This window comes from Phyllostomus discolor, chromosome 2 (assembly GCF_004126475.2).
Source record: "Phyllostomus discolor isolate MPI-MPIP mPhyDis1 chromosome 2, mPhyDis1.pri.v3, whole genome shotgun sequence".
NCBI lineage: Eukaryota > Metazoa > Chordata > Mammalia > Chiroptera > Phyllostomidae > Phyllostomus > Phyllostomus discolor.
In genome coordinates this window covers 204,801,574-204,826,738 of record NC_040904.2, presented here as the reverse complement: position 1 = coordinate 204,826,738, position 25,165 = coordinate 204,801,574, and the positions used below count along the sequence as shown (strand labels likewise).

The 25,165-nt window shown below is 40.3% G+C and overlaps 1 protein-coding gene across 1 annotated transcript in view; it reads right to left on the bottom strand.

The window, feature by feature from the left end:
* POLR3B (RNA polymerase III subunit B) overlaps positions 1 to 25,165 on the bottom strand; it is a 106,760-nt gene that overhangs the window by 46,424 nt on the left and 35,171 nt on the right. Inside the window, exons 11-18 of the mRNA XM_028532874.2 lie at positions 24,987 to 25,106; positions 19,857 to 19,991; positions 10,445 to 10,606; positions 7,274 to 7,474; positions 5,225 to 5,387; positions 3,824 to 3,977; positions 1,688 to 1,762; positions 1,010 to 1,108 (exon numbers count right to left, since the gene is read on the bottom strand). Of these exons, the coding sequence (XP_028388675.1) occupies positions 1,010 to 1,108; positions 1,688 to 1,762; positions 3,824 to 3,977; positions 5,225 to 5,387; positions 7,274 to 7,474; positions 10,445 to 10,606; positions 19,857 to 19,991; positions 24,987 to 25,106 (1,109 nt within the window). The remainder of the gene's footprint in view (positions 1 to 1,009; positions 1,109 to 1,687; positions 1,763 to 3,823; positions 3,978 to 5,224; positions 5,388 to 7,273; positions 7,475 to 10,444; positions 10,607 to 19,856; positions 19,992 to 24,986; positions 25,107 to 25,165) is intronic.

Below are 25,165 nucleotides of genomic sequence, written 5' to 3'. Positions count from 1 at the left end.
TTAATGGGTTGCCTCTCACACGCCCCCAACTGCAGACCTGGCCCACAACCCAGACATGTGCTCTGACTGGGAATCGAAGTGGTGACACTTTGGTTTGCAGGCGGCACTCAGTCCACTGAGCCACACCAGCCAGGGCAGGCGTACATTCTTGTTGAAGACAAATATTTATCAGCTGGTAGTATTAAACTCTATTTAACAATATAACTGCAAAAATTCCAATTCCAGGTAAACTGTGTATCAGTAACACGCATCAGACAGGAACTTTTATATATGTCCTTTAATGCTTCTAAAAATATCACTGTTCTAGAAGAAATACTGTAAACATACCACCATTTTGTGTTGTTTATATTGCCATAAGTTTAGAGGTATCTTTACCACATACTGTGTAGGTATGTCCACTGATAAAATTCTCTTTTTAGGTATAAAAAGATATAAAAAAGATATAAATACATCTTTTACATATCCTAATTTGTTAATTCAATTTTGGCAGCAATTAAATGTCAAAATATCAGAGCTGTGATTCCTTTAAAAAAATAAACGCTAAGTGTAAAATGAATAGGAAAGGAAATGAAGTCTAAATAGGACTTACTAGCGGTTTTGTGGTAGTCTTACATTGGGATAAGTGATGGGTATGGCTTATATAAAATAGTATACTTGTAACAGTAAGTACTAAGAGAGTACACAACAGAAAAATTGAAAATGGCCCTGGCTGGCACAGCTCAGTGGATTGAGTGCGGGCTGCAAACCAAAGCATCGCAGGTTCGATTCCCAGTCAGGGCACATGCCTGGGTTGCAGGCCACGGCCCCCAGCAACCACACATTGATGTTTCTCTCTCTCTCTCTTTCTCCCTCCCTTCCCTCTCTAAAAATAAATAAATAAAATATTTTAAAAAGTGACCTAAAAGAAAAAAGAAAAGAAAAAAAGAAAAATTGAAAACGAAATGAAAAGAAAAGGCAGTTTCTATAGGCAGAATAGGTTTTCATTACGGTGGCTGTGGATCCTACTTACTTATTAATTGTGTGCTCGTAGAGTGCCACGTTACAGTCATTTTCTTCATTCACATCTAGATATTCAACCAGGCTCTCATGTAGGAAATCTTCAAAATTCCTGGGAAAATATTGGTGAAACATACATTACTGAAACGCATTTCACTGCAATATTTTATACGCAATAACGGAAGACACTGGCTTCCCTCCGGGGCCAAACACCCCTCTGTCCCAGAGAGCACCAGCGCACCGGGATACTTGAAACGCGCCATTCTCGGGTCACACAACGATCACAAAGCTCTGAAATAACCGTAAAACATCTGTGATTCTTGTCAATCTGGTCTCCACTTCTAAAAATGTGTTTTACGACTTTAGGAATTCCGTAAGATGAGAGACCCACAGTATCTAAATCAACATACTGATGAAAGTCCTTCTCTCACTGCGAACACTTCACAGGCCACTAATTTATACCAAGAATCTATAATCCTCATGATCTAAGTTGATAAATATTTTACAGCATCCAAGCAAATTCCAAGAGAAAAATAAGTTTTTTAACAGGTTAATATAGTTAGTGGGCAGGAATCAAAGACTGTAAGTGAAAATATACCATTCTTAAAAGCTCAGCTAAAATGATGCTACTGCTGAGTACATTATATAGGTGAGGACTAAGGAGACAGAAGTTTCGTCTTTGGACACTTACCTGTACCCTTGAGCCAGCTCTTCCATATGCTTATTTGTGACCGCAGGCTTTTGTTTCTTAACAATTATGTAGGGTCTGGAATGGGAAAAATCAATTCACAGTAGTTCAACAGAAAAGTTAAGTCAGAAAAAAAAGTTTACTATAGGGAAATAAGGAGATCTGTAAATACAAACAAGTTTATTTCTGGATCGCTTGAGGCCGCCAGGTAATTCTTACACGTGAGCGTGCAGAGGCCTGCTCTCTCCCTCTCACACGCGAATGCACGGATGCACGCATCCACCTGTGTCCGTTTGTGTGCACGCGTATGCACAGTCAGTACTCCCCCATGAAGCTTAGGAAACACTTGGTTCTCAATGAAAACATAACTTAAAAATGATACTCAATTAAATCTAAAAGAAAATGAAACCTTTAGTGCCACATCTTAAAACTACATAAATGCATCATACTAAAAGCATCTCCTGTTTCACACTGCAAATATGTGACCTACCACCCATGAAGTCAGCAGGCAGAGAAGAACTGTGCTGAGGGTTACAATGGCATTTTCTAGTGAGGGGCTGATGAATGTCAACGGTTCAGAGTGGTTTGATTTAGGGTGAGTATCGCTGGGCTACAGGGCAGGCTACCAAAAGCTACATAAGACCCAAGAGAGCGGCAGTAAGCTTGCAGAGAGTTACTTCATGATTTTTAGCAATGAAGAGGGTGTAAGGTGGGAGAGCTTTTGGTCTCCATGTTCCGGTAGATTAATCTGTAACTGTCAGTGCTGATTTGCCTCTGAGGGCTTCGCCACCACGAGGAAACGCGGACACAAAGGATGGCATGTGGCACCGAAATGTCAAGGGCTGTTGCTGTTTGACTAAGCAGCTCTTACAGAGGAGCGAGTGACCACCAGACACTTGATGCACCTTACCCGAAAACCCAAATGACTCTCTGAAGGCTAATGAGTGCTTTTAAAGAGGTAAGAGTAGCTGCGCAGTTACAAGTTGCTGACAAATGAACTGGGTGAACTTTTCATGGAAATCACCTTCAAGGGCTGCAGCTAAGTTCAGGTTAAGGGACTCAGAGGTGAGGACAGAAGCAGGAACAGGAGAGAAAGGGACCACATTGGGCCACCTCAGTTACCTTTCACTTTTACTCAGTAAATTCTGATTCTTCCTGCCAGATTTGTGATATGCCATTATAAAGTTATTTCTTTTAAAAAACAAACAACCAAAAAAAAAACTAGTTTTGCCCTGGCCACATAGCTCATTTGGATGGAGGACTGTCATGATGTGCCAAGGTTGAGGGTTCAATCCCCCGACCGGGGCACATACAGGAATTAACCAATGAATGCATGGGGAGGTGGAATAACAAGTAGATGTTTCTCTCTCTCCCTCTTCCTCTAAATAAATAAATAAGAACCAGTGTTCTTTTTAGGCTATGCTATATTATATTACATGTAAGGAAAGAGAAAAATCCTGAAAGAGAGTAACCTAGAAAATGTCATTGTTTTTCCCACCCATAAACAGACCAGGCTAGCCACAAGTAAGTATCTGATGTGTGCCAGGCACCCCCCAAGGCACTTACCACATCCATATTTTTTATTCTTGCCATTTCTCAGTCTTTCTCCTTCCCTCCTTCGTCCCAGTACTATAATCGTACCATCCTTCAAAACTCAACACAGCAATAGAAAGTAGTGGATAAAATCCTAATTGTTGGAGTCAAACTCTAAGGACTTTTGAGTAAAAAGCAGGCTCCATTGGTAGCTAGCTTTGGGTAAGTTACTTAGTTTCACAAAATCCCAGTTCCTCATTTGTTAAATGAAAATAATAGTTGAACCATAAAGGGCTGAATGTAGTTAAAGCCTTACATGTAATATATCTATTAAAATAATAAATAATGGCTATCACTGACTGCTAACACAGCTGGTTGTTATTAGTATTAATTCTGCACTTGCCAGCAGACTGAGCTCTCTGAGGGCAGAGACTCCCATTAATCTTTGAATGCCCAGCGCCCAGAATGCATATTCATGAGGTGTTTGCTAACTGAATGAAAGGTTATCTGAACAATGAAAGAGGTTAAAGCGGATTCAAAAATAAAGTCTTTCTTTCAGAAATGAACATAAAGAGATTCTTAGTGACTCTTTTTAGCAACTCATACCTGCACAACCTGCCTCCATCAGAGGAAATGTAGACACACCGGTCCGTGAGATTTGTGGAGATGGAAACAAACTCGTTGATGTACCCTGCCCTTCGCATCAGTCGGAATGTATTCACTAGCTTCTTATGGTCTCGAATGACACCCAGGATGTTACCTAAGCAGCAAGGAGAATGTTTAAGACAGAAATAAAAAGTAAATCCTACAGGGCCTAAATTACAAACTCAATAAAAAGGATAAGCGGCACTGAGCAGCCATTTGAAAACACCGGTACCACCCCCAGCCCACCGACGAGGCCGTGGGGAAGCCGCACAGTGGGACATTCAGGGCAGTCCGAGGGCCCGGGTCTGGGCCAGCCCCACCAGACGGTGGAACAGCAGCCCTGGAAAAGTCAGCCTCATCTTCCTCACCTGTCAGCACCATGCTGGGGGCATAGACTTGGGGTCCGGACCCCCGGGGTTTGAACACTGGCTCTATCATCTCCAAAGGGCCAATGTGAGGGTTAAATGAGTTGATCTTCTGTAAAGCACTTAGAACTCTGCCTAGCACCTAATAACTGCTGTTATTAAATAGCTTATTGTGATCATCATCTGTGAAATAAGGAAAGTAGACTTCGCCTCCCAGGGTTAGCCTGGGGACTCAGACGGGTACTGGCTGCAAGTGAAGGGCATGGGCTCCCTCAGTGTCGGCCCCTGGAATACACTGAATGAGGCAGGCAGTCCACAGCCCCGTTCTCCTCCTCACTGGCCCACGCCTCGCACAGTGGGGGGAAGGACTAATGCCTGGCAGAGCGGGAGGAAGGAGAAGAGTGTGAGAGCTAAGTGGTCACCAAGAGCACATGGAACACAATGGTGAGAGGGCAGGTACCCGGAGCACCGAGTCTCAAGTAAACAGAACAAGGCACACTTACCGATGAGCCTTTGGAACACCCTGAAGGGGGTGGGAAGTGGCAGGTGAAAGAAGCAACTAGAGCATGAGAGGTAGGAAAAGGACTCTCTTGCCACAGGCTGTTGACAGTCAATTATCAAGTGACTGAATATAAGTCAACTCACTGTCAGGGCTGATCTGCACATTTTTGTAGAATGTCTCACATATTGAACTTGAACTTAAAGGCACCATGTCAAGGCCTATTCCACTGTGCATGTGCTGGCAGCTGCAAAAGGACAAAGAGCGGCCAGCCTCTGCAATGTCAGCCTTTGGCTCTGAGAGCTATATCCTTGCAGAACCTACATGGCCCAGAGCCAATGGCATAACTGTTCCTGTTACTATTTTTCTACCTTTAGATTAAGGTCGACCTGGGCCCAGGATTAAAGTATATTTGTGTTTCAAACACATGGATGATAACGGACTCTCCCCCTCCCCCACAGGCTGTTTAGGATCAACATGTCTCCATAGTATGCTCACCATTGAGGAAGACAAGAAACACATTGGGGTAAGAGAGCTCTTCTCCACATAATAAATTCACATCTTCTACTCCCAGGTTACTGGCTAATTTCACAATGGGTCCGTCTTCCATGTCAGTCGTGATGTGAGTCATAAGGGCCAAGTTTTTAACCAAACCACATGCCTAAAACACAAAAGACAGTCATTTCTAAGAATGAGCACTAGTAATACGAAGTACATTTTGCGTCTAAAAATAGTTCAACACTTTTTGCTGATGGCAATGTAAAGCAACGTAACCTTGCAGGGGACAGGTCAGCAATTCATACAGAAGCCTTAAAAATACACATATCCTTTAACCCACAGAAAGTTGTCCTAAGTTAACAAGCCAACAATATAAATGCAGATTTAGTCACAGAAATGCTCAGCACAGCACTATTTGAAATGGCAAATAATGATAGCGTCACAAATGCTGCCCCCCAAAAGAAAATGATTGTATAAATTGTTACTCCCAGACAACAGAACAGCCTAGTCATTAAGATGACATTGTATACAAGCAGTACAGGAAAGCGCTGATAAATGTGGACACATAAAATATAATACTTCTGGCCTAAAATGAGAGACAGTCCACAAAATAACTGGCCCCTATTCTGTAAAGCTTCTTGGTCATACAAGGCAAAGACAGACCGAAGAACTGCTCCAGACGAACAGACTAAGGAGACCTTCCAACGGAAAGCAATGGTAATCTTCCACCAAAAAAAGACACGAGTAGGACAACAGATGGCAACGTGCGAAGGCGGTATACAGTGCACGGCAGTTACCAGTCGGAGTTTCACGAGGTTGAGAACCACGCTATGGCTAAGATGTTCGTATTTGGAGATGGTGAGGGTGAAGGGTTACGGGAATTCCTTGTCCAATTTTTGTAACTATTTTACATGTCTCAAATTATTTCAAAATGGAAAGAAAATATAACAATTTTAAACTTCTATACAACCAAAAAAAACCCCAAACTGAAATATAAAAAGTATATAATATAGCAAATAGAAAAAAGACGAGATGTGTGACATGTAAAGATTAAATTTTCAATTCCGAAAAGCCACCTGCTGCAGTGATGCACAAAATAGTTACATTATCAGGGCCAGCTGAAGCAATCTTTGGGAAATCGAGTGTTTCAAAGCTCAAGATGTTTAAGTTATGCAAATTTAACAAGCTGCATAATTTTAGTGTGAATTTCCATATGGTTTAAGATAAATTAGGAGAATGGGACTTTCTAAAAAATCATAACCCTGCATGAACTTCTATTTTTCACCTCCCACAAGTCATAAGAAATTCCTACACTTTGAAACTTACATCTTTTATTTGTCATAATTAACTTATTTATTCATTCAACATATCTTTATGCAGCCTTTACTCTGAGCAAGGCTCTGTGCTAGGAGCTTGGGATACAATGGTGAGGCCAACAGGGACCCTCCCTCCTGAAGTTTACTATTTAGAACGACTACACTCAAGTGAAACCAACAGTGGTTCGCGTGAAGGAGAAATGGCCATGATACGGGAGGTAGGGGATGCATGGAAACAAACGTATTTAAACCCCTTGGTTTAGTGTTTAGGTAAGTGCCTGTGTATCCTACAAAATTGAGTCGGAATCCATGTTAGGTGTTGGGCTGTGTGTTCCTACTTGGCTACAAATGCAACTGGGACGTCCCCTAAGGACATCTCAAAAAAAATAAGGGGAAGCTTAACAAGAGCTCCTCATAAACAAAGGTAATGGGTTCTCAGCATTCCTTCACATTCTGTCTCCTCTCCATTGCATGGCTGGATTCCTGGGTTAACTAAACAAGGCAGAAAATTTGGACCAGATTTCTATTTAGGGAGATACTAAATCAAATGTTTCTGTAGGTGCTGATCCTGGAATGATACTGATGTCACCCTGACAAGCTGCATTAATATTTCTTGACCACATAAGTGGCTGATCCCCCCCAAATATACGGCCTGGACGCATGGGGGCAGAAGCAGAACACTACTACCAACAGGTATTAACTCTGACATAGCACGGGCACTCAAGTACCTTACCTCTCCTTCAGGAGTGTCGGAAGGACAGAGCATTCCCCACTGAGAGGGCTGGAGGGACCGAGGACCACTCACTTTTCTTGTTTTTTCAAACTGGGAAGAGATTCTTGTCATCATACCCAGTGCAGATATATATGACAAGCGAGACAGTACTTGAGTCACACCTTGACGGTCCATTTTAAATCTCTTTAGAGACCAATTTCCCTGCAGAGAGAAGAAAGACAGGCTACCCTTGATCTTGCGTACATCGCCTGATACTTCGCAGTTACCCTGAGAAGTTCATCACAGGGATTACATGTTTATGAAATTAGAGCCATGATGTATTCGGCAATCAAAATGTCACAATTAAAATTAAAATCTAGCCAGGTCATTGCTGGTTTTTTTTTTAGGAATTTAATGAATATTACCTATGTCTATGAATCATCTCAGGATGCTCTTAAAGTAGTTCTTTTCTGAAGAACTAATCATATCCCAAACAAGCCAGTTCAGCTAGAGATTTCCACTGGAAGCAGTAAGTTGGCTAAGAGAAGAGTAGCAATTTCTACACACATTTTTTTAAAGATTTTATTTATTTATTTTTAGAGAGGGAAGGGAGGGAGGGAGAGAGAGAGAGAGAGAGAGAGAGAGAGAGAAAGAGAAACATCAACATCAATGTGCGGTTGCTGGGGGTTATGGCCTGCAACCCAGGAATGTACCCTGGCTGGGAATCGAACCTGGGACACTTTGGTTCCCAGCTCGTGCTCAATCCACTGAGCTACGCCAGCCAAGGCCTTCTACACACATTTAAGGTAAAACTAACATAAAGCTCAGAGATCATCTCATGGTAGAGTGTGCCATTATTTGAATGTCTTCCAAAAATTAGTCTTAAGTAGAGGAAAATATAGCAACCCAAAAATAACTCTAATAGCAGTTATCAAGAATAATGAATAAACTGTAGGCTTCTTAATTAAAGCTAAAAACTGAATGTATATTCATATTAAAAATGTTATGCATCCTCTGTAGCTATCACGTCAATCTTAAAATAGACCCATATGTAATATATCTTGAACATTAAAATACTTTATCTTCTATGTATTAATACATTAAATACAGGGGTGAACAAAAGTAGGTTCACAGTTGTGAGTACATGAAAGTTTGTTCTTATATTATTATTTATTAATTATTTTATTAGGTTCCATGTGAATGACCATAAACCTACTTTTGCCCACCCCTATATATTATTTTGTAGTTGTATTAATTGGACATATTTAAATATTCTCAAGGGTAATTGAAAGATTAAGGTTAGGAACTGTTAAACTTTAAATTTATGATAACATAACTTAATGGTAGAAAATACTATGCAGAGAAAAGCAAAATAGAAAATAAAATAATTCAATAATCTTTCTGATTCAAAAGTAAAAAAAAATATTGCACCTTGCCACACAGTGGTTCTGCATTTTTCTTTTGAGAATTTGATAAAAGCTATGACTGTTCTCGTGAAAAAAAAATACACATCAGTCATGAACACAACATTTTTTCATTCAATTTCAGGGCTAGACTCAGGGATCCCGCATCAAAAATTCTCCTAGTAGAAAAATTGCTAGGGACTTAGAAGCAGATAAGGTGGTCTGTTTGAATTAAAATATGTGACTTTGAGGGGCTCCCTCACAAATTAAAGTTCAATCGTTATTACAGTGAAAGTTCTATCAAGAAACTTGAGTTTTTGATAACATGGAAGACAGCTAAATTTTAAGAAACTCTATTACAAAGCAAAGAAATACAGCAAACACATTTATCCTACAAGTTAACTTCTTTACTGCTTTTGCCATTAACTCCTTTTATGCTTTGAATGAGAATGAGCCTTGTAAACTGATTTATGCCCAGAAAGTAAGAGTGAGGTAAATAAATATTCTGCACTGGACTAAAACGAGGCAGCAGCTGCTGGCAAGCGAGAAGGAGGTGGGGAGTACAGCCAAGATGCCGAGCCAGAGAAGCTGCCCTTGTGTTCCGCAGGGGTGCTACAAAAGGGAGAGCAGGGGAACAGACAGGGGGCTGAAACTGCTCCTCTGAGAAGATTTATCTGCTGGAAATATTCTACTAATGGTAACACAGAATTGGAGAAGCTGACCTTTGTCGGGTTGCCCACAGGCTGAAGTACCAAGGCCACTAGTGACTTTTCTAAATAGCAGTCTTCTCTGGAAGGTAAAGTGGTATCACTTAGGGGCAAAGAACTACTCAGAACAGCTATATGAGCTGAAAATCACGAGTCTGAAAGCAAGAAAAAGTAATTTTCACAGAAGCGTGTTCAAGAGGTCTCTGGAGGCTTCTCTTCAAACACCCAGGGATCTAAAGTCAGGACAGCTCGGCCACGGGAGTTCGGTGTCCCTACGTAAGCACAGAGGCCTGGACCTCCACAGGGTTGGCCTTAACTGCCACGGCCGGGCCGCTCACAGACCCTGCCAACTTCTGAGGCCGGGAACTGCAGCAAGTCTGCCACTGACTCCTTCATTAAGGGAGCCAGCGTGTAACAATACACTATTTTTTTGTTGAGGCAAAAGTCCCATCCATAAAACTAATTTTATGTCTGGCACACAAAACGTAAACCAAACGTTATCAGATAGACCTATAGTGGTTACACTTTAAGAAAAGGAGCAAGAACCTATCTGATAACCCTTTATGAACAGTCAGGGCCCTGAATACACAGCAGCTGCAAAACCCCGAATTTATCTCCGCATGGGGAAGAGCTGACAGCCCTTTGAGGAATATAAACCTACAATAAAATGAAGCATTTTGTCCTGTTACAGATACAAGGTGTCATTAATAAACCTATGTGCACTATGTCCATTTTATTACAGGAAAAAATACAGAAAGACATCCATGAAAACGATGGCTATTAATGGTGAAACTAAAAGATTTTTCCTTTATGTAAGAGTATATCTATTTCCTTATTGCCTTGTATAACAGGAACTATAATTTGGCAGTAAAGTCATATAGCAACAAAATTCGTACTGATACCATTTAAACCGTAGACTTCTTTCAAAGTAGCGAATGTCTGATTTGTGAGTATCTTTGGAGACACACACATGCACACACACGCATTTCACCCAGATTCTTACAGTACTTTAAACTTCCACTCCACTGAACAGATCTACGGATCCTGGGTCACAGGGTCTAAACGAATGGCCGAGGACTCACGGTAGAAATGGCGTTCACCATGCCGTTGGTGATCTGGTCCTGACGCATGTGCTTGACGACGTCGAACTGGGCGGCTCTCTGCTTCGGAATCACCTGGTCTGCGATCTTCTTCATTTCAGAATTAAATTTTTTGAACAAATCTTCAAAAAGAAGAGATAAAAGCTAAAGAAAAAAAAAGGTGTATGGTGAACTTTCAAAATGTATGACTAGCTTATTTAATACATGTTAGGTTTTTATTAAACTTTGTTAAAAAAATAAAATGAACAAACAGCTTAAAACTGAAAAAATATATTTTAAAATTCAACTTGGTAAACAGGTGCTCTTCTTTGTTTGATGACCCACCCTCACTCTTTACTCTCCAGGCTGGTGAAAACCGAACCACAGACCCGCACCAGTCCTCAGACCGGTGCCTGGGCTCTACAAGCCTGAACAAGCAGGGAATGATGTAAACGCTGTAGAGACCAAAATACAATGTAAAACAAGTTAGTTCAGTCTATGCTAGAAAAAAAAAATCAAAGTGCTTAAGCCCCCACTCTAAGGTTATTTGGAAACAGGATTAATCAATGATTTCATGAAGTAAGTGAGCAGTGGAGGTGGAAGGAAGGCTAGGCTTTGGAAAGCAAGTGGCGATCTTAAGACGTCTCAGTTCCACTGCAGAAAGCCACAGCAACATCTGTCCCACTCTCACAGTTTTAAAACAGATGAATCAACTGCAAGTTCATAAACTCCCTGACCCTAACAGAGAAGCAGGGTTGCAACAGCCAGGTGAACTGAACGACCGAAGGGCACACGCCTCTCCAAGGACAGAGGGGACACAGGACAGAGCAGATGTCTGCCACAAAAAAAGAAATCAACTAACATTTTAAGGACTTCCTGAATGCCAAATGTGGCCTACCACGAAAGCTTAGAACACTTCAGAGCTCCAGACGCAAGGGGACCCACACTCCCAAGTTCTTTTCAGCGAGTGCTCACGGAAGACTAGAGTAAAACAAAGGAAGTAAGACCTGAGAGAGACCCCTTTGCTGGAACAAGCAGCAGAATCTAATCTACTTCCCTGGAGTTTCTCTCACGTGAAGCAAAACCATGAAGTCACCGAGAAGGGCCAGGTAACCCTCCAGGTGATGGACCCAGGTAAAGGTAGTCTCCTGCACTAAGGGAGGAGGGGTGGAAACAAAGCTGTATGAGGTGGAAGAGGGTGGAAGAGGCCCCCTCCCTGCACCCACCATAAGCCATGCACCTGGTACTAAGCAACAGTGGTCTGCTGCTGGGGGAAGGCCAGCACACGCCTCTGGCCACTGATTCCAGGAGAAGGTACGAGGCCAGATGCAAGAGGAGAAGTCAAAACCACCTGTCCCAGGGGCAGGGCAGGAAACCTGCTCGGGCCAAGGGTCCTGTACTGATACAAAGCGAGACTCAGACACCACAGGGAAGGGCAGAGAACCGAAAGCTCTCCTTTATAAAACTGGTGAAGAAGAGAGAATGCCTATTCCTGGTCAACACTGTACTGGGGGGACCAATCAGTGTGACAGGGGATGAAACAGAAATACAAGATACGGATGTTGGAATGAAGAACTGAAGGTTTTATTACTTGCCAATAACATGTTTGTCCACACAGAAAATCCCAAAGAACCTTTAAAAAAAAAAAAGCAACCCTACCAGAATAAGTGAGTTCAGCAAGCTTACAAGATCCAGGCCAATACACACACACAAAAAACAGTTTTATTTAAAACATTGGTGAGAGAAATTACAGAGAATCTCAATAGGAGAGATATACTATGTTCATAGATAAAAAGACTGGGTATTTTTAGATATTGATCTACAAATTCAAATGTGCTCTCAAGAAAAAAAAACTAGCAGGCTTTTTAAAAAAATGAAGTAACTCTAAAATTTAAATAAAAAGAAAGAAGAAAAGAAAACCCTTCACTACCCACCTCTGGAGGAAACTAGAGAGCTCAATCCATATTCTGCAAACTGTTTTGTTTTTTTTTTTAATCTAGCATGTATTCATCCTGCATTTTTTTTTCATATAAATTATGTCTCAGAGTAGCCAAAGAGAGGCTCATGAAAATATTTTGTATTTAAAAATTCCGGCTTAAAAACGTGGAGAGAATGAAACTATTAAACTATCATTATTTTGCATGTCCTAATTAAACTATGAACCAAGGAATAGTAAGGAGCAGCAGCTAAATAAAACCCTCAGGAGAAAGGCTGGCAGAGAACTTTATAATGGATGAATCAGGGCACCAAATGCCTAAACCCAGTGATCGATGCCAGTGGCACATAAAGTAGATATAACCAAACATAATCTTAAAAAAAAAAAAAAAAAGGCCTTGAATAGGATCTAGCCTCGGTCTTTAACTACAAGAAATTTAGAGAACAGATAAATATTTAGTACTATACGAGTATATGTTAAATGACACCACAGGGATACTATCACATGGGGACACAGAATATGGGAAATTCTTTAGGATAAAAGGTCCAATTTTTTTCAAACACACACAGAGGGAGAACCTACAGATCAAAAAGAATTTAAGAGACATATGAACCAAACGCAATATAAGAGACATGTTTGGATCCTACTTGAACAATCATACAGTAAACAACTTTATTTATTTATTTATGTATTTATTTATTTTAGAGAGGGGAAGGAAGAGAGAAACATTGATTGGCTGCCTCCCATTTGAACCCCAACAAGGGACTGAACCCACAATCTAGGTATGTGCCCTGATTGGGAATTAAACCATTTGGTGTATGGGACAATGCTCCAACCAACTGAGCCATGCCAGCCAGGGCAAAACATCAATATTTATAAAGAAATCAGGGCAATTTAAACACATAATGGACCCTTGATGATTTAAGCAATCATTCTTTAAAAATTTTAGTTTTAAAAGTGGCCGTATAATTCTTAAAATTTGTATCTTCTAGAGATACATTTAAAAGTATTTACAGGATGTGATTTGTTACCTGAGATATTGAAATAATTTGACACCCTAAAGATTGCACCAGAAAAACTACTGGAACTAATAAGTAAGTTCAATAAAGTGGCAGTATACAAAATAAATCTCTAGAAATAGGTTGCATTTTTATATACCAATAATAAACTACCAAAAAGGGAAACTAAGAAAACAATCTTATTTAGAATTACATAAAAAAATACCTAGGATTAAATTTAACCACGGCAGGAAAAGACCTGTACTTGAAAAACTGGAAGACACTGAAAGAGAAATTGAAGATGCAAATAAATAGAAGCATATACCGTGTTTATGGATAGGAAAAATCAACATTGTTAAAATATCCGTACTACCCAAAGCAATCTATAGACTCAATGCAATTCCTATAAAAATACTAATGGCATATTTCACAGAACTAGAATCAATAATGCAAAAATTTACACAGAATGACAAAAGACCCTGAATACCACAACAATCTTGAAGAACTAAGTTGGAAGAAATTATGCTACTCAATATCAAACTATACAAAGCCATGGTAATCAAAACAGCATGGTACTGACATAAACACAGACATACAGATCAATGGAACAGAATAGAGCCCAGAAATAAATCCATGCCTGTAATGGCTAATTAATAGGCAAGAGCATACAATGGGGAAAAGACAATCTATTCAATAAATGGTGTTGGGAAAATTGAAGATGTGCAAAAAGTAAAAATAAAACTACGCTATCTTCTTACACCATATACAAGAATAAACTCAAAATGGATTAAGGACTTAAATGTCAGACTCCATACCATAATAATCCTAAAAGAAAACATACTGTAGGAAGTAAAATCTCAGATGTTTCGGCAGTGGCTGGTGTGGCTTAGTTGGTTGAAGCATCATCCCATAGACTGAAAGATCACAGGTTCAATTCCCAGTCAGGGCACATGCATGGGTTGCGGATTTGGTCCCCAGTCAGGGTGTGTGCAAGAGGCAACCAACCAATCTTTCTCTATCACATCAATGTATCTGTCCCTCTCTCTCCCCTCCTCTCCCCCTCTCTCTAAAATCAGTTGGGATGTCCTCAGGTGGGGATGAAAAAAATCTCAGCCATTTCTTGTAGTAGTGTTTTTTTCTGAAATATCTCCTCAGGCAAGGAAAACAAAAGAAAAAAAATAAATAGGACTACATCAAACTAAAAAGTTTTTGCACAGTAAAGAAACCATCAAAATGAAAACACAACCCACTGAATGGAAGAAGATATTTACCAATGGTACATCTAATAAGGGTTTAATACCTAAAATTTATAAAGAACTTATAAAACTCAACACCAAAAAGCCAAACACTCCAACTTAAAAAATGGGTGAAGGACTTATATGACCCTTCTCCAAAGAGGACATACAGATGGCCAACAAACTTATGAAAAGATGCTCAATGTCACTAATCATCAGAGAAATACAATTAAAGCCACAATGAGACATCACCTCATACCTGTCAGAATGGCTGTCATCAATAAATCGACAAACAAGTGTTGGCAAAAATATGGAGAAAAGGGTGCCCTCATGCACTGTTGGTGGGATGCAGACTGGTGCAGCCACTGCAGAAAACAGTATGGAGGTAGCTCAAAAAGTTAAAAATGAACCTGTCTTATGACCCAGCAATTCCACTGCTAGGTATATGTCCAAAAGAACCCAAAACACTAATTCAGAAAAATATATGCACCCCTACATTCACTGCAGTATTATTTACAACAGCCAAGCTATGGAAGGAACCCAAGTGCCCACCAATAGACAAGTGGATAAAAAAGCTGTGGTGCATACATACAATGGAATACCACTCGGCCATTAAAAAGAACAAAGTCTTACCAACTGCAACAGCATGGATGGACCTAGAGGTATTGTACTAAGGGAAGTAGGTCAGTCAGAGAAAGACAAATACCACGTGATTTCACTGATGTACGGAATCTAAAGAACAACATAAATGAACAAACAAAGCAGAAACAGACTCGCAGATACAGAGAACAGACTGACGGTGGATGGGGCAGGCAGGGGTTGGAGGACTTGGTGAAAAGGTGAAGGGATTGAGAGGTACAGGCTGGTGGTTACGAAACGGTCACGGGGACGTGAAGCACAGCACAGGAAATACAGTCAATGACACGGTTATAACTATGTGTGGTGCCAGGTGGGCACTAGACATATCTTGGGGATCAACTGTGTAAAGCATATGACTGTCTAACCATTAAGCTGCACACCTGAAACTAATACAAAGTAATACGTAAACTGTAATTTTAAAATTTAAAAATAAATAAATTTTTTAAAAAAAATAAGTGATTTGATGACCCAGCTTTGTTTAAACAACCCCATTTGTGGAATGGGAGGAGCGGGACAGAGTCAAGGAGGGCGGAGGTAAAACAAGGCCGACTTTGAACGATGATAACTGAAGTTGTGTGATAGGTATCTGGGGTGAATTTTATTATCTCACTCTATTTTTAATACTTACTATTAAATTTCAAAATGTAATATTATTTTACCTTTCTAAAGATTTTGTTTGTTTATTTTTAGAGGGAGGGGAAGAGAGGGAGAAAGAGAGGGAGAGAAACAATGATGAGAGAGAAACACCTATCAGTTGCCCCCCACACCCGCCCCAACTGAGCTCGAACCCAGGCTGGTACCCTGACCTGGAACAGAACCAGCAACCTTCGTTTTGTGGGACAACACCCAACCCACTGAGCCACACGAGTCATGGCTAATATTACTTTAATAGCTACCTCTATGTTTGTATATATTTGAAATTTTGTACATGTTTAAAGATTTTTAATGAAAATTAATTCTAAACTTTATATGGAAAAGCCAAGACCCTAAAATAGACAAGACACTCCTGGAAAAAGGTGAACGGACTGATGAATGCATAGACAAACTGACCAGTACAACAGAGAGTCCAGAAACCAACCTACACACATATTAAACCTTGTTGTATCAGAGAGGTAGCTCTTCAGATCACTGAGGAAATGAAAAACTATACATAATAGATGGTGCTGGGACTTGTTATTCACTTGAAACACAACTGAAATTGGATGGTGTTCTTGATTCCGATGGTCCAGATGGCTAAAGAACAAATACCAAAGACATAAGTTTAAAATATAAAAAAGCGGTATTCAAAAACAGGGTTGACAAAAGTGACCACAATTAAACTGATAAACTTCTAGACATCAAAAGATGTCACCAAGTTTCTTTTTTATTTAAAGAAAAAGAATCCATACTGGGAGAAGATATCAGCAACACACAACTGACCAAAAAAACTAGGAACTGAAATATACAGAAAAAAAATGAACTCGAAATCCATAAGGAAAATGAAACAACTCCAACAGTACTTCAAAGGAGAAAAAACAGGAAGTCAAGAAGCATATGAAAAAGGGGTTTAATCTCATTAGGAATAAAGAAAATGCAAACTAAGACCAAAAGGAGATGCCACTGGATAATCTAGACAAAAATTTTAATGTTTGATACTAAGTCATAGGATCAAGATCGTCAGCAACTCACATACAATGCAACGAACACATACTTGGGAAACTAATGTGACATTCTCCAGTTAAGTTAAAGATTTAGGCAATCCTATTTGTAGAAACTCTTTTATATATGGGCACCAGACAATATAAATAAGAATGTTAACATCTGTAAAAAAGGAAAATACACACTAATTATTTACTTAAAGAGGAATTCTGAAATTCAGAGAAATCTTGTAAGCTAAAGATTTTCTAAATTCCATACTATGTTCTCGAATGTTTATTACTCACGGTAGCTTTTTAACTCATAGTGAAGCTAGTCAAAGTAAATGAGCCTTCTCCTCTAGCTACTAAGGAAGAAAGAATTTCCTAAGTGGAATGTGATATTACGCTTTTCCCCTAACTTCATGTGTTAAGTGAAGTTACACACAGCCTCCCACTTTTCTACTAAAATCGATTCTGCAGATAGGAAACCCAGGATCCTGGACTTGAATTTACCATGTCACAAGTGTTCTAAAAAGAAAACTTCCTCCTCTGAGAGCTTAATCCTTTCTTCCACTCTGACCCAGCAGTTTGACTCGTGGGAAGAAAGACTATGGGAATGGAAGCAGGTGCAGAGGGGCGAGAGGGAGGAAGAGGCCCATTTCAGCAACTTCCTGTGGAAACTGGCAAAAGCAACTTGAATAAGCATTCTGAACAAAAGCAAATGCCCTTAACACCCAAAAAGCTCAGCTCCAGTTTAATTAGTCCTTTACACTTAGACTTTTTGTGTCTCAAATTATGACAAGGATTTTTTTTAGCCCCCAGCTGAATTGGTTGTAGCCCCTGACTCAAACACACAGAAATGCTCCTGGTACCAAAAAGGTAAAAAGTACGAGCAAACTCATCAGAGCCACTGCCTCATTAATACATTTCCCCACCCCTAAATTTCCACTTTCAGAGAAATGTTCCCCAGCTCACAGAGCAGAGAGACACTACCAGGCCAAGTCACACAATAAGCCACACTATGTAGGTCAAGAGTGAAATGATTAAAAGGGATGGAATGTTGGTGATAATATTCAATACCTTTCATTGCAAGTACAGGCCTTTCAGCCTGCTTAAGACAGGAACACTAAAGACCACGTTATATTTAAGGAAAAAATGCTGACAGCTCGTCAATTGATTTTCAATGAAAATCCTAAAAAAATTAATAAAGAAGTTAAGCTGCTGAAATACAGTTTCACCAATTAGCTTAATGTCAGAGAATTCTAATTAGGCGTCTTGAGATTGCTGTTTAGTGTTTAAGCCTTCAGAGTGCCAAATTCTCCTTTTCACACAAACTGGTTGCAAAATTAAAGACATTAGGCAGCCTTAATTACATTATCAGGACAGCTGGGATTAGGCAATCTCTGAAGTCAAGACGGCATTCTTTTGTCACCGGGTGGAAATCCCTGGCTTTCCAGGGTGCCGGATTCTGGTGCCTTCCCTATCTCACCCGTACAAAGCGAGCTGCATTAGAAACAAAAAATTTGCAGACAAAGAAGAGAGTAATACTCAGTAAATAATGAACACATTACCGGAAAAGAAAAGGCAGGTGAAGAGATTAAGCCTGAAATGGGCCGGTTTTGTCCACACCTCTACTGGCGGCTGGCCGGCCAGCCCTCAGGCGGCGGTGAGACCGAGGGAAAGCAAGCTCTGTGGACCCACGGCGTGGCCAGCGGATGCCGCTCTGTTATCTAAAGCTGGAGCACATCTATGCGCCCTCGTCCCAGGGGGTGGGAAATTAGCAGCTATTGTTTTTACACATTTTAGTCCACACAATGCCTTTTATGTCTTTACACTGTTCATAAAGCAATGTTTTCCGGCACATGGGAACCCTTGTTTTAATTTCAATCTTTTAAGCAACAGGAGGGTTCCTTCTCTACCCTCTCCTGACTCCATTCCTTATTCCTCTAAACAACCAACATTTTTTTTTAATGAACTCATTTAACTGCACAATTTTTTCCAATTGGAAACTGTAAAAATTGGGATCGATGGTGGTGGGGATACCCATAATGCCCTGAACAGTGGTCAATCTGAATGTGGCCCAAACCCACCTGCTAGCATCAGCCACGGGCCAAACAGAACATTACACAGACTGAGGGTAAACATTTCAACAAAATATATAGATAACATACTAATAACATATTTAAAGACTTAAGATAGAGTTTTCATAATTAAAGAAATTCTTGAGAGATAGTAAGTCACGTGTGAAATGCTCATACTTCAAATATATGAATGTATATTCCATTCAACTATTTCTTCCTCCTATTTAAAATTAATACCAGTCCCTGGCTGGTGTAGCTCAGTGGATTGAGCGTGGGCTGGGAACCAAAGTGTCCCAGGTTCGATTCCCAGTCAGGGTACATTCCTGGGTTGAAGGCTAGAACCCCCAGCAACCGTACATTGATGTTTCTCTCTCTCTCCCTCCCTTCCCTCTCTAAAAATAAATAAATAAAATCTTTAAAAAATAAATAAAATTAATACCAAGTTAGTTTTTATTAAAGAAAATGAGATTTCTAGCCCTGGCTGGTGTAGCTCAGCGGATTGAGCACAGAATGCGAACCAAAGTGTCGCAGGTTCGATTACCAGTCAGGCCACATACCTGGGTTGCAGGCCACGGCCTCCAGCAACTGCACATTGATGTTTCTCTTTTTCTCTCTCCCTCCCTTCCCTCTCTAAAAATAAATAAATAAAATTTTTAAAAAATGAGATTTCTGCCCTGGCTGGCGTAGCTCAGTGGATTGAGCGGGGGCTGCGAACCAAAGTGACCCAGGTTCGATTCCCAGGCAGGGTGCATTCCTGGGTTGCAGGCCATAACCCCCAGCAATCGCACATTGATGTTTCTCTCCCCCACCTCTTTCTCCCTCCCTTCCCTCTCTAAAAATAAATAAATAAATAAATAAATAAATAAAAGTCTTAAAAAAATGAGATTTCTGACATCAATAATTAAATTACCTGTCCTGCCAACTCCAATCGCTTGTTACCGTAATAGTCTCTGTCATCCACTTTATTATCCCCCTGGGCCAGGATCACTCTTCGCACCATCACTGCGGTGTAGATACACTTGGCTCGGAAATTGAACTCTTTAACCTGGAGTTCAGAAATTAGAGAAAGTTTTAGAGACAATGTACATTATAATTTAACTTACCTCAAGAGAAGTACCAATGTTATAGTATTTAAGTTAGGAAATAACAAACTATGATTTCTGCTATTTGGGAAAATTCAACGGGTCTACAACCTTCCAGAGAGCTGAGATGATGACCTCTCGTGCTGTGCCCAGCACGTGTGGCAGCCTGCCTTCCCAGATGACCACCATCGACTCCTGGCCTCTCCGTGTTTCATGTTAGTCCTTCACTAAGAGGTCCACTCCATCATCCCCTTTGTGTGGGCCTGTGACGTAGCGGTTTCCACACCCTCTCAGAGTGCTGAAGCAGCATGTGAGAAGTTCAGGACACTCCGCTCGGGAGGGGGGGTCCTTGAAAAGCACTGAGGAGCCAGGGATACGAGTGGAGAAGATACTGTAGATGTCCCGCCTGGTGGGGCCTTCGAAGGACTCAGCTGCTGTCTGTCTGCAACTTTATGAGACCCAGGATGAGAAACCTCCCCTCCCCCACTATTGAGCCCAGTCAAACCCCCACAGAATCATGAGAGAGAGCAACAACCAGTTATCTTGAGCCATCAAATGTTGTGTTATGCAACAATACATCACAGCAATAGGACCAAACATTGTCTGGCACTCAAATATCTATTGAGATTGATGAGTGAATCCAGAGCAAATGTTCTAGTCAGTCTTCTCTAGTACAAACCCTGAAATCCATATGAATGAATCTGGCTCAATCTAAGTTAAACTAGAAATGGTTACATAATTGCACTGGTTTGTCTGGGAAGACAAAAACCTCAGGAAACCAGGTAAATCCTTTTTCTGCATCTGAAATGATGAGCATGGTCTGACAGTATGGCTTTATCTTCTGCCAATGCTTAGGAATATTTTATACACTTCTCTATAGAAGATTCATATTATAAAATTTCTGTTTTACTTTCCTTAATTCTTGAGTAAGATCTCGATGAGAGCCTATCGAGTTTATCAGTATGATGGATTAATTCAGGGGATCTTGATTTAAAAGAACATCAGCAACCAGTCTCCTTCATATATTTCGTGGATGCTAATGAAAGAATTACATTAAATAATACAGGATGTGAGAAATTCTGTATATATCTCAAAAACTTCATTCTCTTCCAAAGCAAGTTTCATTTCTTCTCTAGGTCAGTTATACTCTTCTAATTATAGAGAACTTTGGAATATCTCAAAAGAAATGTGTTAACTTTGGAATGTGGTTAAAAATGAAAAGTAGCCCTAAAAGTTAGGTTGTCTTCTTATGCTCACGAAACAATGACATCAGTAAGAAAGGCTGCAATAAATCTAGCTCTTTAAAAAAAAAGTCTCCGTTGTCCATCCTCAAACAAACAAAAACCCTACAACCATAACGCCAATTACCACAACACTGAGCAGAAAAGCCCAGTGTCTGGGCAGCTATAAGTAACTTATAATCTCAGTTAATATTTACGAAGGTGTTTGGTCCTCCATTCAGCTCTAATTTACTTTTTTTAACGTTAATCTGGCTAGTTAATTTGACAATGTAACTCATCTTAGTTGTATTTACCTTTCTTAATTAATGAAAAAAATGAAGCAAACTTTAACAAAATTTTCAACTTTTTAAAATTTCTCCTTTTATTTTTAAAATTATTTTTATTTTTAAGATTTTGTTATTGTTATTTTATTACAGTTGTCCCAATTTCCCCCATTCCTTCCTCCGCCCGCCCCACCCCACCCCTGCTCCCACAGTCCATCCCCACGCTGCTGTCCATGCCCCTGGGTCATTCACACATGTTCTTTGACTGACCGGTCCCTTCCCCTTCACAAGTCCATTTCATATTTTCATTTTGCATAAATACTGGCAGATGCCTCACAGCACTTTATAAAGCACTTGAACCAGAACTCGTCTCAACTCCCCTCCTCTTTTAACTACTACGTGCTAAGAAGTAAACCCTAGGTCTAAATTGAAAAAAATTAGTGAATACTTAGCCCATTTTTCCTATGGACAGAGAGAACAGAAACCCTCTACTCTAGCAGCTGACATCACTTGTTGGTAGGGCGCTAGTAACAATTCAGACACCCCTCTACGGGACACGGACCTGTGCAGACTACCTAGGAGGGAGAGAGAGAGAGGACCCACCAGATGAGCCTGGAGCCCTGACACAGCACTGTTGTCAGCAGAAGTCTGTGGGGCCCTTTTGGTGCTACACTGGAGGACAGAGAGGTCTCGGGCACCCTGCAGAAACCCTCAGAGCAGCAGTCTCCACACTTCGGCGTGGATCAGGGCCACTCACTGGAGGGCTTCTTAGAACAGACTGCTGGGCCCCGTGCCCAGGGCACCTGATTCAGCAGGTCTGAGACGGAGTGCAAGAGCTCTGACAAGTTCCCAGGTAATGCTGATACTACGCGTCTGAAACACGTACTTTAAGAAGCACTGCCTCTGGGGAACAGAGAGGTCAGGGTTCCAAGCTAAGGCCCCTGCAGGCCCCCCTCAAGTGCAAGTGCTGGAGGATGCCGAGTATCCTGCCATCCTTCTCCCTCTGTGTAGAAACATTTAAACCACTGCTTGCCGATCTAAGTCACTCTACCATCATGATGACTGTCCTATCTTGATACTTAAATTATTTATTTAATATTTTTATTCTACTTTTAAACTTAGTTTTAAGTATGTTTCATCCCATATAATACCATAAGATCCCAAATACCACAAAAATAAATTTAATGTGCTAATTGCATTTCTTCTCATAAGGACAGAATTATTCAAACAAAGATATCCCTGTGTCACCTACAATCACCTCTAATGTTACTCTTAGGTACTTGCTGTACTAAACCACTCTGGAAAATGAAGATCTTTTTCTGGTTTATCTGTTCTGACTATACCTCAATGAACTATGTATCACAAAACTTTAAGCCCAGTGCAGTCACATAAACGTAGCAATATTTTTAGCTTCATCAGTTGAAATCAATAAATGTCAGGATGGCCAGCATTCTATGAGCAAAGGCTCTTTAATTGACCAATAGTTCTCCTCAGTTATTGCACACAGGTAAACGAGGCCCCTGATAGAAAGTCTATGGCCGGAAAACCATGGTTTACAAATATCACATCATTGCATCATCACAGCGACCATGTGAACAAGTGGTGTTGGTTTCATTGTACAGATGAGAAAATTGAAGCTTAGAAAAGTTAAGATTTGCCCAAAGTAAATAAGCCTGGAAGTAAGAAACCAGGATTTGAACCCTTGAATCTCTGGCCCCAAAGCCTTTGTTGTTTCCATTTCTCATTTTTGGTATTTCAAGTTTTAAACCGTTTTTCCAGTCACCCAAGTTTAAAACTCAGGTCAGACCAAGTTTTAACATTAAGACTTCTAATCATTTAAATTAGATCAAGGACCCATAAAAATAAATGGCAGCCAAAGGGCAGAATTGGAGACCTGTATTACTTGGCTAACAAGGCGTTGTAAATAAGATCAGATCTGAATGCATTTCAGCGGTCCCTGTCCACTCCCACAGATCCCTCGAGTTTCCATCATTTGTAATCAGCCCCTGAAGGCAGAGCTTGCAACCCCTGAACTGGATCATTTATGAAGCGTACACATGGTAGCTCATCATAAACCAGACTACCTGGTTAACAAGACAGTCTAACAAATAATTCTATGACTTAAAAAGTACAGCAAACATAGTAAATAAGAGTGGAGAAGCCCTGGTCGGGTGGCTAAGTTGCTTGGAGCTTGGACCCACACACCAAAAGACTGTTGGTTCAATCCCCAGTCAGGGCACATACCTAGGTTGCCAGTTCGATCCCCAGTTGGGGTGCGTACAGGGGGCAACTGATCGAGATCTCTTTATTACATCAAAATTTCTCTCTCTCTCTCTTACTCCCTTACTCTCTCTCTCTCTCTAAATTCAATAAATATATCCTCGGAAGAAGATTTAAAAAAAAATAAAGAGTGGGGAAAGGATCACTTGCTGACATGCCAACACGACCAATCTCTGTTTAATGATGTTAATAGAAAGTAAATATTAAGCACTAGTTGGAGGGTCAGAAGGTGCCTTCCAGTTCTCTTTCTGACCATTAACCAGCTGAGTGACAAGGCTAATCAACCCAGCTGGCCTGAACCTGAGCATCTCCACTGAGACTAGACAATGTGAACTCCACAGTTCAAGGTCTAGGAGAGGAACGCATCCAGTATACTGAAAAACATCTATTGTAGAAACACAACAATGAGAATGCCGCAGAACTGTAACTTAAAATGGTAAATTTTATGTTATGTATATTTTATCACAATAAAGAATACCTATATGGGCAAGCCACTGTAAACTTGTTTTATTTTAAAACGTCTAGGACAAGGGGGTCTAAAGGTAGACACTTCCAGTTATAAAATAAACAGGCCAACATGATGTAATGCACAGCATGGCAACTACAGTGTACAATACTGTCCTGCATATTTGAAAGTTGCTAAGAGAGTACATCTTGAAAGTTCTCATCAAAAGAAAAAAAATCTACAACTACATATGGTGACAGATCTTAACTAGACTTACTGTGGTTATCATTTTGCAATACATACAAAAATGGAATCATTATGTTGTATACCTGGAACTAATACAATGCTCTGTGCCAATTATGCCTCAATAAAAACCCAAACATCTAAGATACCATCTCTGTACTCTGAAACCATGAAATGTAGTACAGCATTAATAGACACATGAAGGTAAAAAAAAACAACTATGCATTCAAAGAAGAACCAGGAGAGAATAAACATGATGATGATGATGATGATGATGATGATGATGGTTCTAATACAGCAAACATTTTCCCAGTACAAATGAACTGTTGACAACGGAAGATTATTGCCAGTGCAGCGATCTAGTTCTCTTTAGGAGTCTCTCTTTTCTTTAGGAACTAGACTTTTAAGTATAAACTGGCACTCAAAGTTTGTTAACAGACATGCACAGGCCCCACAGTCATCATTCACAGTCGCGAAGGTACTCACTGGCACGTGGGTCAGGATGGTAGACGCCAGGAGCTCTCTTGCTTCTTCTATTTTGGTTTTCTTTGGTCCACCTCCCCACATCCTTTGCCTTCTCACTTTGTTCCCTATATATTTCAGTGCCTACAAAAAAACAGAATGTAATATAATAATGTTTAATGATGTCACCAGAGACAATTTAG